Below are 13,755 nucleotides of genomic sequence, written 5' to 3' on the forward strand. Positions count from 1 at the left end.
TAAAATCAATAGAGGGACTTCATAGCATATCTGTTCAGCCCTGAAAAGCATGCACAAATGTAATAGCTGAGGCAATAATAAATAATTGATATAAAACATTTGCACCAATTTGTGCAGCATTTCCCATATTATTTCTCCTAAAGAGATAACATTAAACTTCACCTTCAACTGCGTGTCTATAGAAACCACTTCTACTGCTCTTACACAATAGGGTTTTAGCTCTAATGCAGAAGCCTAGGATTTAAAACTGTTTTCAGGGACACTTTGCTGTCAAGTAGGACAAACTGTCTAAACTCCGGACTGTCACTTCTGAGGAACTTGGCATTGGCAGCTACAAATTACTTTGCTGTCCATGGTGCTGAAGCCTAGAATACAGCCCCATCTGGGCACTGCTCACTCATCAGTTGCTGTTCATGGCTCTAAAAGTGGGTAGGTTCTCCTGGTAGCTAGGATGGGGTTAGGGTTTGCAGCTGTGCAAGGTTCACCCTATTCACCCACCCAAACTTCCTGCTGAAAGAAGCAAAAAGTAATTCATTTATTTGTGGTATGACAACTGTCCGCTGTGCAGGCTGTTAACTTCATTGATTTCTAAGATGTTAGTGGCCAACAGCATCTTTAGTTGCTAAGATGTAGATGGCTACCAGCATCCTAGCAACCACTATCCTGCTGCCTTCCAACTTGTAGACAAGCTGGCAGTCATCCAAGGTGATGTCATAGACCAAACATCCCATAGGGAATATGGGGGTGGATGTCTGGGGACCCCTTATTTTAAAGGTGACTTCAAGATTCCAGTGAGTTAGCTCCCACAGACCTCCACCAGGCCAGGGACCAAAGGAAGAGGTCCCCATCAAAAATGGGACAAAATGCTTTGTCAGGGGGCCCCTCCTTATGTTGATGGCATACGGCCTGTTATGGTTTTGAAGAGAGGGGTGCTTGCTTGTTGCCTCCCCTCCTTTGAAAGTCAGCCAGGCTGCATGCTGGAATAAAGCTCTGGTATTGATTTCTTTTGAGGTCCCCCTTGCTTTTTGAGTGTGAGATTTGTAGTTATAATCCAAACTAGACCCTCAACAAGGATAAGGGTCTGGTACTGACTTTGGAGGGGGATCCAACCCTGTATTCTTTCTTGTTTTTTTTTGCATGGGGTTCTCCTTTAAAATCCATAACCTTTAACATCCAAACCTTCGTCAAGGCCTGGCCTGGTTTTCACTTTGAGGGTCCCCATAAGGTTTCTTATAAGAAAACCAAGCCCACATGGAACATTTTCAAAAATGTTTTCTGCCATTCATATCATCTAGTGATGTACAACCATGCCAGTCAGGATGTATGATGCCCGCCAACCCACCACTTATGCTCCTGATGACTGCTCGCTGCCAATGACAGCTCCCAGCCCAGTTCCTGAATGCAAACAAAGGTATTGGTTATCCTGGGTGATGTCATTGATCAAATATGAAAACTACCATATTTGGTCAGGGATGTCACAGGTACCCCACATGCTTCCTGACCCCCCCCCCCCTTTTCAGAAAGGCTGCATGGTTGGATAAAGGTCTGGTAAGGATTTTACGGGGAACCCAATTTATCGTGGGGTCCACCCTTACAATCTATAGCAGAGCTTCATTTGGAATAAGGGTCTGGTATAGATGAAGAAATTTATTGGCTGCTTTATTACCAACAAAATAAAGCAGCTGGGAAATGTCAGTTAGCACAGTTAGCAGCTGCTAATTTAAATTGCGTTTTCTTTTTCTTAGTATATGCCACTTTTGCTTGTGTACATTCTACAAATGCACCACTTTACAGTTAGGTTTAGGGCATTCCCCAAGTATACTATTTAAAGAATTTATGTATTTAATGTTATCCTTTAAGCCTTATTAAAAGAGCTGCTCCCTGCCAAAAGGTATTTAATTTTTTGCCCTCCATGGCAGTGCCCTTTGTTTGACAATCCATTTTCTATTAGCCTTGAAAACGGAGAGAATTAATTTTTAAGACTTCAGTGATGTTCACATTAAAGTTTGCAAATTTTTGAACATTTTTAAACCTGCCCTCAAATCGAACCCTAGCAGATTCACTCATTTCTGCTGGTAGCTGTCCAAACATTGAATCCCCATAATAGAAACCTCTGCATGCACAGCAAATCTAACTAATGTTTCCTTTTCATTTTACACCTGTTGGCAAGCATGATTTAATCTGAAAAGAGAAAGATTTGTCATCGTTGCTGTAAAGAAATCATGGTGTAGCTGTTGAGAGGGGGATCTGTCAGCATCAGTCTTTTAATAATTAATCATTGCGATAAGAAGAAGGGGGGCTGTGGAGAGAGGGAGCCCACCGCCTCTCTGCTATAGATATTTTAGACAGGAGAATAGAGCAGGTGAACTTCTACTCCACAGCGCTAACAGAAGGGGAGGGAGGGAGGGGGTAGCTGACTTTCTCAATTCATTTTCAGGACAGGTAGTCTTACCAACTCCCAACTGTTCAACATTACAACGTACCAATCCTTTTCCCCCATATACAAAACAATAATTGACGATCATTGACAGTTATCAAAACAAACAAGATCAACACAATGTATGAGGCTTGACCATGCTGTTCCACTGTGTCTGTACACAATTCAACGTTCTTACCTTGAGTTTCCAGCTGATGACTTAAAGATACTGCCATTATCTGCAGCAGCATTATTTACAGCGGCATTAACCCTCACCTTTCCAGGGGCTACGAATTCCACCATAAACCAGATTTGTTCCACGTTGCATTTTTTTTTTTTTTAAAAAAAGGATATGGCCAATCGATGAGCTTCTTAGCATATTTCCTGACGATATTGTCTTCTCCAAAGATGAACAGCGACCTGTTCACGGTGAAGCAGTTCTGCCGGACTGGGATGGGATTGTATAAAGCCATGGTCCTCGCTCTTTGGGCTTTGGATTGCTTAAAAGCTGCCTGGGTCCCCACTGGTGCAGCTGGAGACCCTTGCAGAGTCTTACTTCTCTCTGATCCTCCATCCCCAGACCCCAATCTGCCAGCCACCGCCTCTCCAAAACGAGCCATCCTGGAAGTTAAAAGAAAGACAGGAGATCAGAGGTAATCCAGAGGAGGGGGAAACAGATGAAGGGTATCAAACAACCTTTAGTAACAGCATACTCACTCGGTATAGAAGAGTGTATATGAATATCCCCCAGCCTTTAAAATGTCAATAAATCCAAGCAAATCCTATGTGTATTACAGCTACAAGGAGAAATATGGATCAGCTAGTAGCCAAGCCACCTCATTAATTCATTGGCACTCTGCAGCCCGAATGGACATCACATAGTAGATCAGCACTGCGCACACATGAAGATCTATGCATGATTATCGAGTTGGGAAGCAACAAGATCCTATTCACATAAAGACACGTCCTAAAGCCCAGGGGGGCAGGCAACGCTGTGAAAACGGCTCAGATCACGTGTAGCTGGAAATCAATTGGGAAAGAAAAAAGGGAACGCTGTGCCCAGTTCTCTTCTTCTAGCCCCCAATAATAACAAAAAAAAATTAGCATGGCATTCAAAGAGGGAGTGTAGGCAGGTAGCACTGCAGCACAGCGATCTGTTGCCAAGGCTGTGAACTTCCTGATAATAAAGCTTTGTGTTGGCGAGCCACATGCAGGAGTGCAAAAGGATGACTACACACTGAACAGATACAAGCAAAACAAATGATCAAAAGACAAGGGAAGAGGCTCTACATATCAAGAGACGCCAAATAGCCTTGGCAGCATTGGGCGGGGAAAAACAGACATAATTAAATCACTTTCAAATGGGCATTGTAACCAGAGAAGCCACGGAACAAATTGGGATTAAAGGCATAAAACAATCAGCACATGCCCTGCAACTCAAGCACTGGGGTACAGCAAGTATAGGAGTGGCACACCAAAATATCCTACATACATGGTGAAGCTGGTGTCTGGTTCCTCCTCCGTATGGATCTCTGTTGCAGCCAGAATTAACATGTAGATGCCCAACTGCCAAAACGCAGCTCTCTTTCACATAGACACACACACTACATTACTTCTTCCTGGAGACAGCACAGCGCAGGCATACAACCCCCACCCCCTTCCCTTTCATCTCTTTTAACTGAAGGTGCTTCTTTCAGGCTATAATGTTGCCTTGTCTCAAACACAACTACTAGCTTGTCTCTCTCTTATTCTCCTTGTTTCAGCGTTACCTCCTCCAGTCTTTCCTTATTACTGCATCTACCTTACATGAAGCCAGTCTAGGAATCAGTTTGCAGTAATACATGCAAGTCATTAACAGATAAGACATGTTTTGACACAAAAAGCAAATACATTCCACAATAGATTGCAAACAAGTTGATGAGAAAGTGTCCCAGGTGTTCACAGCTAAAAAAAAAGTTGTTTTTTAAGTGTATTGCTAGTCTATTTTTTTAATTTTATCTAAACTCCCCAAAAAAAATTTATATATATATAAATATATATATATATATATATTCCAGCTTACCAGTCCTTCAATATGGTGGCTGCATTAGTTTTGATATTTTTAGACCATTATTTTCACCTGGTGATCAGATCTGTAACACACTTCGGGGGAGATTTAGCCCTCATGCACACTTGACGTTTTTACAGCTGCTGTTTTTGACTTTTGACGTTTTTTTCTACAGCATGTTATCCTATGTGTCCATACACACATAGACTGTAATCAACGTTTTTTGGCTGGAAAAAAAAACAGGACTAGTGAGCTTCTAGAGGAGTTTTGTAGCTGTAAAATCGCTCTAACGCTGAAAAAGTGGCAAAATGCAGTAAAACGCTGTAAACCAGTGTTTTTGGACCTTTTTTGATCCAAAAAAATTAGGTGCTAAAAAACACAAATGCTGAAAAACGCGGCAAAACGCAGCAAAACGCAACTAAACGCCAGTGCCAAAACAAAACGCAGCTAAACGCCAATGCAAAAACGCTAAAAAATCTGAAAAATTCACGTTTTTAACGTGACTTTACACAGCTAATGTAACCAGTGTTTTTTTAGCTGTAAAAATGCTCTAACGCAGTAAAACGCCGCAAACCGGCATTTTTGGATTTTTTTGGAGCAAATAAAAATTTTTTTCTTTGGTAAAAAAAAACGCTACAAACTGCAAACGCGGGAAAACTCTGCTAAACGCTAATGCAAAAGCAGAGCTACACCCAAAAGGGGATGTTCCACTTTAAGGACTTCTCCCCCACTCACAATTAAAGATTGGCACCTTTGGGGAGATGGGGGGGAGCAGGTACCCAAATTTGACAGGTACCCGCTCCCACTTCCAGTCCGATTGCCTAGGCGATCGGAAGCGCTCTGTCCCTCCCTCCCTCCCTGTAGTCTTTTGGGACACGTGACAGGTCCCAGAAGACTACAGGACCGTTCATGAAACGCCGCGCTACTCTTGCATGCACAGTGGGTACCCGGGTGTGAAGCCGCAATCTGTCACAGCCGGGTGCCCACATTGAAGATGCCGGCCTCCTGGAATACAGGACAGCCGATGAAACATGCTGCAGGGGACATACCATGGGACCAAGGGACAGGTAAGTGGCTGTTTTTTAAAATTCAGCAGCTACAGTTTTTGTAGCTGCTGACTTTTATTTTTTGACAGGGTGAGTGGAACTCCGCTTTAATGTGACTTTACACAGCTAACGTTACCAGCATTATCAAAACGTCAAGTGTGCACGAAGGCTTACTAAAACTGGAGCACCCAGAATTTGGAGAAGTTGTGCATTGTAGCCAATCAGATTTTAACTTCAGTTTGTTCCATTAAGCTTTGGCAGTAAAACCTGGAAGCTGATTGGTTTCTATGCAGAGCTGCACCAGACTTTGCACTCTCCAGTTTTAGTAAATAAAACCCTTTTTGTCTAAGGGTGGTTCATACCACAATTTCTGCATTTCAGGTATGTTTCTGCATGCGCCTTTTGATGCGTTCCGCTGCATTTTTAATGTGTTTTTCCCTTTATTTAACTCATCTCAATTCAGGACACTTCTTGTGCGTTTACATGCATTCTGGTGTTTTCCATGCAGCGGCGGACTGACAACTCATGGGGCCCCCGGGCAATAGGGGATCATGGAGCCCCTGTGTCCTTGCCCAGACTCAAAAAAGCCTATGAAAAAGGTACCAGGGGCATCTCATGGGGCCCCCTACTGAACCCAGGCCCTCGGGCAGTGCCCGAGTTTCCAAATGGTCAGTCCGCCCCTGTTTCCATGTGTTTTGCCACATTCCAGATGCGTTCCATACAGAAAAAATGCATGTTCTACTTTTGTTAACTGCACAAGAACGCACTGCACTGGTGTGAACTAGGGCCACTGGAATACATGGAAAACACTGTCCCTGTGTTTTTGATGCAGATTACCACTTAAATCCTGGAAGGTTTTACCACCTTCGTGATCAGGCAATTATTTGCTATTTAGCAGTGTGCTACTTTAACAATTGCACAGTCATGCAACGCTGTACCCAAACAAAATTTATATCATTTTTTTCACACCAATAGAGCTTTCTTTTGGTGGTATTTGATCATTACTGGGCTTTTTTTTTATTTTTTGTGATATAAATGAAAGGAGACCAAAATGTATGAAAAAAAAATAATTTCTGCTACAAAACATATCCAATAAAAATTTAAACAATCAAATTTCTTCATAAATTTTGGCCAAATTGTGTTCTGCTACATGTCTTTGGTAAAAAAAAAATGCCAATACGTGTATATTGATTGGTTTGCGTAAAAGTTATAGAGCCTAGAAACTATGGTATATATACAGGATATTTGCTAAAAATATATATACTACTAACTGCGGTGATTAAAATGGGACCGACACTAACTGACGCTACTGTGATCAGTGATCATACTATACACTGTCACTGTACTAATGAACTAATGACATTGGCTGGGAAGGGGTTAACATCTAGGGTGATCAAGGGGTTAAAGTTGTGCCTAACTATGTGTAATGTGTGTAAAGTGTGCTGCTTTTTACTAATGATCTCTAAGGTGTCCGTTTATGAACCAGCAGTAATAGATCGCTGCTCAGTTCTCCGGCATTCTCGGAGAACACAGTTCTCCTGTGAATGCCGTTTATGAAGCATATGTAGATCAGTTCTCCAAACGAAGGAAGAACGGTCTACAAACGCTGGAAAACGGCTGATTTTACTATAATCTCGCGAGATTACGGTAAAAGATCAGTTTATTAAGTAGAGGTAAATTATCTCCGCTTAGTTTGCGGTCCCTCCGATTCTCCAGCTCTGGGCTGGAGAATCTGGAGGGAGAACACAGATCTCCAGTGAAGGGCTGAACATGATCTCCTGAGTGTTATAAACTGTGAATGACCAGAGAATAGCTGCGATCCTCTGAATCACAGCTATTCTCTGTGTCATAAAAGGACACCTTAGTTTCTCTTCCCTGCTTTGCAGAGATGAGCAACAGAGAGATTGTTCCCTCTGTACAGAACTCTGTGTTGATTGCCAACACAGAGCTCTGGGCTGTGATTCTACACAGCTGATCAGCAGGGACTCACTGACAGGCTCATGCTGTGTACAATCACAGTGGGTGCTGGCAGGGAAGGGGGGGGCACTCATGCAGGGTACCTGCTATGGATACATCACTTTGCCTGTGCATGGCCCAGTACATTGCGGGCAGGTGGCCCGCAAGTGGTTAAAAACACACTGGACTGCATCTGAGGTGAACCAGCCTTTAGGGTTTCTCCACTCTGGATTGGAGAGCAATGGAGACACCTCTGGACAGCAACATTTTCAGTCTGTAGAGAGGGGCTTGTTAGTCTAGCAGATTCAGATGGATTTGGCTAACAAACCAAAGTTGAACTCCAGCTAACACTTTATTTTATTTTTTCCAAAAGTACTTTTATTAGAAGAAAAAAGGCATATCAGTGCATGTACAGTTATGGATTACAGTCTGAACATAAACATAGCATGTAGCCTCCCGTTTCGCAAACAGGTCATGGATTAAACTGCAATACAGATCAAAATGGAATATGACATTATATCAAATGAATATTGTAAACCAGCAGATACACAGAGTAGAAGAGATAAGTCAATATAGATATATTGTCTCCTGGCCTATTAGCAAGCGTCTATGTTAAGGGAGTGTGGAGTGTTGGGTAAGGATAGCACATGATGATGTGTATGTTATAGTTGGTGTGTCCATATCTTGGGTGTGTGAGTTATGTGAAGAAGATCACACCTGTATGAAGGTCAATGCTCAGTTTTGTTGGTGATATGTAAGTAATAAAGACATAACACAGGTGTGAATTAAAGATAAGACAGAGAGAGGAGTAGTTAGAGAAAGATATGTAGGGTGGTATAATGGGGGAGGGGAATATGGGAAAAAAAGGGGGGGGTAAGGTGTTGAGGGGAAGTGGAATGGATAATTGCGGATAAATATCTCACTTCACTTTGTACGAGCCGCGCTAGAAAGATAGTCATATAGCTTAAGATGCAGTACGTGCCAGATCAGTCAATGGAGCAACACGTGGGCTAATAACCCGGGAAGGTATGCCACAATGTTGAGCCAAAGAGCATCCAAACGTGCATCAGGTGTGACCTCGGTAAACAGGGTGCTCCCCAGAACCACATTATGTCCAATCATTCAAAAGGAGGGTATATGTTGTTCATGTACTAGTAGGTGATAAGTAGAAGTGGTTTCGAAATGACTCCAAGAGGCCCATGTTTTCCTGAATCTCTCGGGATATTCCTTAGCAACAGAAATCAGTTCCTCCATTTCCTCAATTCAGCTAATACTTTATAAGCAGTTACAGCAATAGTTTCTTTCCTTTTGGGATAAAGGTTTTACATAAATATTTAAAAGCTGACCATTGTAAGCACCCCTGTAAGTGTTAACGGTTTGTCTCAACCCTCTTACTATCACTTTGTATGGACAAAAAGGAAGTTGAAAAATAACAGACTGACTGGCTGGCTAGATCGGTAGGTTTACTAACTTAAAAAAAAAAGCCTAAAAAGGAAAACTAATGCAGACACCACATCTAAGAACTGGACAACTGCATAATATAGAAATTTTACTTTTGGATTTAGATACCCTTTAAGGTGAAACTGAACTCAAAAAGTGAAGATTTGTTAAAAGATGTGTGGTGTGCAGACCTACAGTTAGTCAGGTATCCGCCACTACTCTTTTGGAAGAGACCAGATGATAGCAGCAGCCCAGAGCCTGGGGAAAGAAGAGCCATGACCGGAGGTGAAAATTACCAGTCCAGCTGAAGTTGTCCCACAGGAGAGGCTGGCTGCCGAAGTTCGCCCTATCTGCCTCACCTGAAGGAGCCAAATCATGATGACTGCAGGTCCTCAGGTAAGCCAGTGGGGGCGAGATCGGAAGCTGAGTTTGCATTCCTTGCAGTGAGGTAAAAAATGTTTAGGTAACAGTATCACCCCTTTTCTACTTACCTGAGCCCACACTTGATCGAACGCTGTGCCCATCTGTAGCGGCTGCTCCCACTCTCACAGGCTTTGCTGAGGCTGCAAAAGCCATTGGCTCCTGGTGCTGTCAGTCAAATTATGTGGTGAGGGATTTGGGGTTGGGCCAAATAACACTGTGAGTGTCTATGGATGCAGGCAGCGTGGCTCAGGATCAAGCCAGCAGGTGTGACACCATAGGAAGTGGCTTCCTATGGTGGCACACCAAGAAGAAGAGGAGCCTGGATTGCAATTGAGGGACCCAGGAAGAGGATGATAGGGTTCATTGCACAGAGCAGGTAAGTATATACATGTTTGTTATTTAAAAAAAGCTTGCTGCTTGGCCACAGTACATTTACTGTGGCAGGGCGGCACAGTAGGCTGAATCACGTACATTATGACATCCAGCCTCCTCCAGGTTAGGGGCGCACAGCATGCCACTCCCGCAGCCGCTGTGTCCACTAAACACAGCAGATTTCGACTCCTGGTACCCGGCTGCTTTGATCAGCCAGGAAATCATGTGATCGCCCCCTCCTGCCCCACTGCCCCCCTCCTGTGGTGGGAGGAGATGGGACTAGAGGAGGACATAGGATGGAAGAGCTGGGACTAGAGGAGGACTTGGGATGGAGGTGATGGGACTGGAGGAGGGCATAGGATGGAGGAGAAGGGACTGGAGGAGGACATGGGATGGAGGAGATGGAACTGAAGGAGAACATGAGATGGAGGAGATGGGAGTGAAGAAGTACATGGGATGGAGGAGATGGGACTGTAGAATGAGGAAGAGGACAAAGGATAGAGGAGGAGGACATGGGATGTTCAAGATGAGACTGGATGAGAAGGACATGGGATGGAGGACATAGGATAGAGGAGGACATGGGATGGACTTTTGTGGGATGGCCAGTGGGTTGGCCCTAGAGAATGTTGGTGGTCAAGCTTGGGGTGCCCAGGCCTAAAGCTGTGTAGGTGCCCCAGAATTTCTGATAGCTGCCTTGTGCAGGGTCATGGGTTTAATAACACTTTAAGCCATCTTCCATCTACACCTCCATTCTTCTCCTTGGGAGCACAACAGAGTCAGCACCCGCAGCCGAGGATCGGGAGGATCTCATTAGTATACAAGTCTCTTCCCAATGTCCCTTCCATAGCTCTGCTCAGCTGGGCATGCTCTCAAATGGCACACTCGTTGCAAAGCTCCACCAATATTCACATCAGAGGACTCCATCCAGTCCTCTAAAGCCTTAAGCACCCCACTACAGGACCTGCAGAAGAAGGTCAGGGGAGACCAGGTGGCTACAGCTGTTCCTCCTGTGTTCTGTATCACCTCGTCTGATACTTCATCTCGGTAAAAGGCCCTTTAGATCAACACTGCAGGGGGCTATATCTTGACAGCTCTGGGGTGTTTGGCTCTCTTGCCCTATCTACTCTGGGCTCCAGGCACCACTGGCATTTATATGGGCACTAGCCCCACTCAGTACATCACTAGAGGTGGGATTATGTTAAAATGGGAGCTAACACCTAATTATGCCTTTCCCTTTGCCATACTATAATGGGACCAGACCCATCTAGTAGCAGGCAAGCTAACTGTATCTGCCATTAAAACTATTTAAGTTAGGAGGTTTGAGTTTAGTTTTTTCCCCTACCACAGCACATAGCTTGCAGATGATTAGTGAGGTGACAGCAAGGCATGGGGGGGAACTGACCAATGTTCTGCACAAATAGTAAAAATGTGCATAAGGCCTCAGTCACACAGATGTTGAGATCCATAGTCTGCGAAAGGGCCATGTGTTTATGCAATCTGTGCTGAATGCAGGCAGCCTATTCAAGCCTGTGGGGATGCAGTGGCTGCATGGACACAGCCACTCATTCCAATATGACAGGCGTGCAGTTGTGGGTGAGTGGCCTTGAATCCAGACAGTATGGGGGAGATTTACTAAAACTGGAGCACTCAGAATCTGGTGCAGTTGTGCATGGTAGCTAATCAGCTTCTAATTTTCACTTCTTCAGTTAAGCTAGCTTTGGCAATAAAACCTGGAAACTCATTGGCTGCTATGCAGAGCTGCATCAGATTTTGCACTTTCCAGTTTTAGTAAATATCCCTCAGTGTGCGTTTAGGGCTGCTCACCCACACCTGCATGCCTGTCAAACTGGAAAAAGTGGCTGTGTCCATGCAGTCTTCAGACTTGGGCTCTCTGCAAGCAGCACCTGATGGCACAAGCCACATAAACACAGAATACAGGTCGCAGTGCCTGTGTGAATGAGGAATAAAGAGACCTCCTATGACACTCCTATGAAAGAAGCCAAAATTGCTTGCTGGCCTAGAGGCTAACTTATAAATGTTATATTAAATAAATACTTCCCTCGCCCCTGCTTTTTTTAAACCCCATCGTTTGTGCTGGGTTGTTCTCAATTATCATACTCTCCTGTCCATCAAATCCAGCATTGTCCTGCAATATACTGCTGAAGTGCCAGATCCAGGGTCCACTGCCACCATCTTTTTCTGGGATATAATCAGGAGCCACCTGCCTTTTCTGGGTTTAAGCTAAGAGCCCCTGATGGTACACACAATACGTCCACTAGCTCCTGCAGTCTCTTGGGATATGTGACGTGCATATCCCAGGGGCATTAGAATGGAGTGCAGTAATGCCTTTTTCATCTATTGAGTGAAGGTCTGCATTAAAAGCTATTTTGGCTATACTTCTCCAATGAATCATAGGAGTGCAGTTTGTTCTGCTCTGCAGTCACACGGTTTCAGCCAACAGATGGCGGATGTCACTCAGCAGGTCCAGGCTCAAGAAAGATCCCGACTTTAAAGTTGGGATCCACCCAAATGCCTGGACCAACAGCTAGCTCATCATCTCAACGAGTCCCTGAGAGCCCAAGCCTTCCGCTCCCACCCCCTGCATAGCGCAGCTCTCTTGTGAGTGTTAGAGGGGCAGAGCAGAGAGTCGGTGATTGATAGTCACCAGCTCTCTGCAGGCTGAAGACAGAGAATTGAGCTATCAATGGTGTTTCATCGCTCAGTTCTCAGTCTTAGAGGTGGCAAAAGACAGATGCAGCTGGGATCGGTGCTGCAGCCAGCTAGGTGAGTATGGTTGTTTTTTTTTTATTCTCATACTTCTCTTTTAACCTCTTGGGGCCGGCGCCTCCCGGCCCAAATATGGGTTTCAGAAGCCAGGAGGTGGGATTTAGGGGTTTAGGGTCATGTGACCACCATCACGGCGGTCACATGATCGGGAAAGGTCCCGATCGAAAGAGGAGATCGAGACCTTTCGAGACCTTTCCGTGAGTACTGTACATGTGTGCTGGGAGCACGCAGAGCGCGCGCTCTCAGCACATATGTTTTTTTTCTTAATAGAACGCAAATGTGCGGCCGCTTGGTGTCTAGGCCCAGACGCAAGGAGGCTGCACATTTGCGTTCGGCTGGCTCTAAGAGGTTAAATATAGATTCAGTTTAAGATGGATTTTTGCTATCATAAATAAACTCACAAAAAACCATGTGCCATGCATTTCTATGAATTTTAGTAGCGCCTCACCATAGAATGCTCATTATTCTTGTTTCTCACTAAGTTTGTATGCCTCTTGGTCAAAAAAGGGTATTACCATAAATTAAAATGTACAAGAACACATATCAGCACACATGCAACTATATACAACACTGCCACATACAGTAGGTGTGAAAGGGCCATAAATGGTAATAATACACAATGTTACAAATGCAGAGACAGAATAGCAGAGAACGTTAAAAATTCCTAGGATGGCCATTGCATATGAGACAGGGAACAGTGATGTATAACAGCCTGAAATAAAACAGAAACCACTTTTTAAATTCATCCTGAAAATGTTGTACGATGCTACACTGGTGTGATTTACAAGAACGAGCATGGCATCCAGAGCTGGGCAATAGCAGCTTCCAGCATTGGATGGCGGCCTTGGCTGTGACAGGTAACAGCTGCAACAAATCCCTTTAATTTGGACACTGACACCGTGTTGATACAAGCATAGTGCTTTGTTATAATTAGTGGACTGTTGCAGGTTCAAACACTTGTCGGCAGCCTGTCAAACTCTCGGAGAGGCTGAAAACTGCTGAGGCTGAACGGTGCATTCAGTGACTAGAATATTTAGGGCAGTATGCACCCAATAACAAATACTCAGAATGCAGGCTTTTAACGTTCAGGACATTCTTCCCAGGACACTGCCCTAAGCGTTCATACTTCCCAGTCAAAGCAGCTGTAAGCCCCTCATAGAATTTGACAGGCTGTCGGCAGTTGGGCGGGACAGCCCTCTGTTCACATCAAAACACCAAAGTCCCATGCATCAAGGACAGGGCCGGTGCTGGAATATTTTGCACCCTAG

General features: G+C 44.3%; 1 protein-coding gene across 8 annotated transcripts in view; it reads right to left on the bottom strand.

Moving 5' to 3' along the window:
* CACNA1E (calcium voltage-gated channel subunit alpha1 E) overlaps window positions 1-13,755 on the bottom strand; it is a 1,021,369-nt gene that overhangs the window by 485,977 nt on the left and 521,637 nt on the right. For 6 of the 8 annotated variants that reach the window (XM_089671475.1, XM_089671472.1, XM_089671471.1 and 3 more), the window contains exon 3: window positions 2,771-3,037. In XM_089671475.1, the coding sequence (XP_089527601.1) occupies window positions 2,771-3,037 (267 nt within the window). Of the gene's footprint in view, window positions 1-2,770; window positions 3,038-3,133; window positions 3,662-3,908; window positions 4,035-13,755 lie in introns of those variants that run through there. The other 2 variants (XM_089671473.1, XM_089671474.1) reach the window with 2 other exon arrangements.

The sequence above is a fragment of the Staurois parvus genome, unplaced genomic scaffold (assembly GCF_062004578.1).
Source record: "Staurois parvus isolate SC_StPar_1 unplaced genomic scaffold, SC_StPar_1.0 ptg000106l, whole genome shotgun sequence".
Lineage (NCBI taxonomy): Eukaryota > Metazoa > Chordata > Amphibia > Anura > Ranidae > Staurois > Staurois parvus.